The sequence below is a fragment of the Bipolaris victoriae genome, assembly GCF_000527765.1.
Source record: "Bipolaris victoriae FI3 unplaced genomic scaffold scaffold_423, whole genome shotgun sequence".
Classification (NCBI taxonomy): Eukaryota; Fungi; Ascomycota; class Dothideomycetes; order Pleosporales; family Pleosporaceae; genus Bipolaris; species Bipolaris victoriae.
In genome coordinates, this window is record NW_014574969.1 from 1 (window position 1) to 1,301 (window position 1,301).

Here is a 1,301-nt window from a genome sequence, read left to right on the forward strand (position 1 = left end):
GGACGTATCTTTAGAGAAGTAGACGCTAAAAGCTAGGCTAAGAAAGCGTTATCTCGCCTAAAGTAGACTAAGTTAGTATTAGCGTATATAGTAGAATTTAAGTAGTACTAAGTATAAATTAGTTAAGATAATTTAGCCTTACGTATAACTTATAAGAATAGTCTAAAGAAAATTATTTAAGATAAACTTATATATTATAAGAAGTTAAAGAATTTATACTTACTAATTAAGTTAGTAATAAGAATTAATATACGATTATAGGAAAGAAAGGAAGCTTAGAAAGGAAACTAACTAAAATTACTAATTACTAATAGCTAATAATCTTAGAATAATAAAGATAGTAATAGAAATATATATATAACTAGTAAGGTATAAGATAGATCTAAGAATAAAAATAAGAAAACCTAAGAAAAGTTTAATAATAGTCTCTTCTTAGAAGAATGTAAGAAGCGTTATAATAGTAAGGTATACCTCTACTATAGTAAAGTAGAATACTTCTACAGAGACTACCTAAAGAATAAGTTAACTAAGAGAGTTTAGAAAAAGATACGAATACTACGGGTAGAGATACTATACTCTACTAAGAAACTAGATAAAACTCTTAGTAACCTAGATTTATATAATAAAGTAAGATAAGACGTAGATAAGACTTTTAAGCTAGTATAAGAGATGATAGAACTCTAAGACTTTAAGTAGAATAACCTACTACTAATAGATTAGTAGATTAAAGGGGCTAAAGTACTACGCCGCCTAAGAAATTAATAATACTAGATCTATAGACTTATAATATATATAGCTAATAATTATAACTATAAAGAATAAGTTACTATTATAGAACTCTAGATAAAGGAAATTACCTACTAGGCTATCTAAGAACAGCCTAGGTTTAAGAAACTTAATAATAAAGAAGTATCTTAGACGTTTAAAGAATAGATAGAGTAATATAAGCGCCTATATTAGGTTAACTATCTAAGATAGTATAATTACTACTTAAGAAAGCGTAAAGAGACTAGAAATAATAAGAATAATTACTACTATATAAACTTATAGTATAATAAGTGTTAAGTACTATATTATTATATATACTAGCTAGAAGAAAAGAAAGCTTATAAAGAGCTATACTAGGTTAACTATATAACTAATTATTAGTACTACTAGAAATAATAATAGAATACTTAAGAGGTAGAAGACTACTACTATAGCACGATATCTACTAAGAAATATAACGCTAAATACTATAAAATATATAAGGTATAGAAACTAAGAGTTATAATAACTAGAATACTTAAGTAAGAGCTAAA

General features: G+C 25.1%; 1 protein-coding gene across 1 annotated transcript; it reads left to right on the forward strand.

The window, feature by feature from the left end:
• Positions 1-411: 411 nt before the first annotated feature.
• Positions 412-636, forward strand: COCVIDRAFT_117052 (hypothetical protein; the record flags this gene model as incomplete). Its single annotated transcript, XM_014694497.1, is given in 2 exon segments — positions 412-534; positions 547-636. Coding segments are annotated over 2 exon segments (213 nt in total), but the record flags the coding sequence as incomplete, so codon positions are not given.
• Positions 637-1,301: the final 665 nt, after the last annotated feature.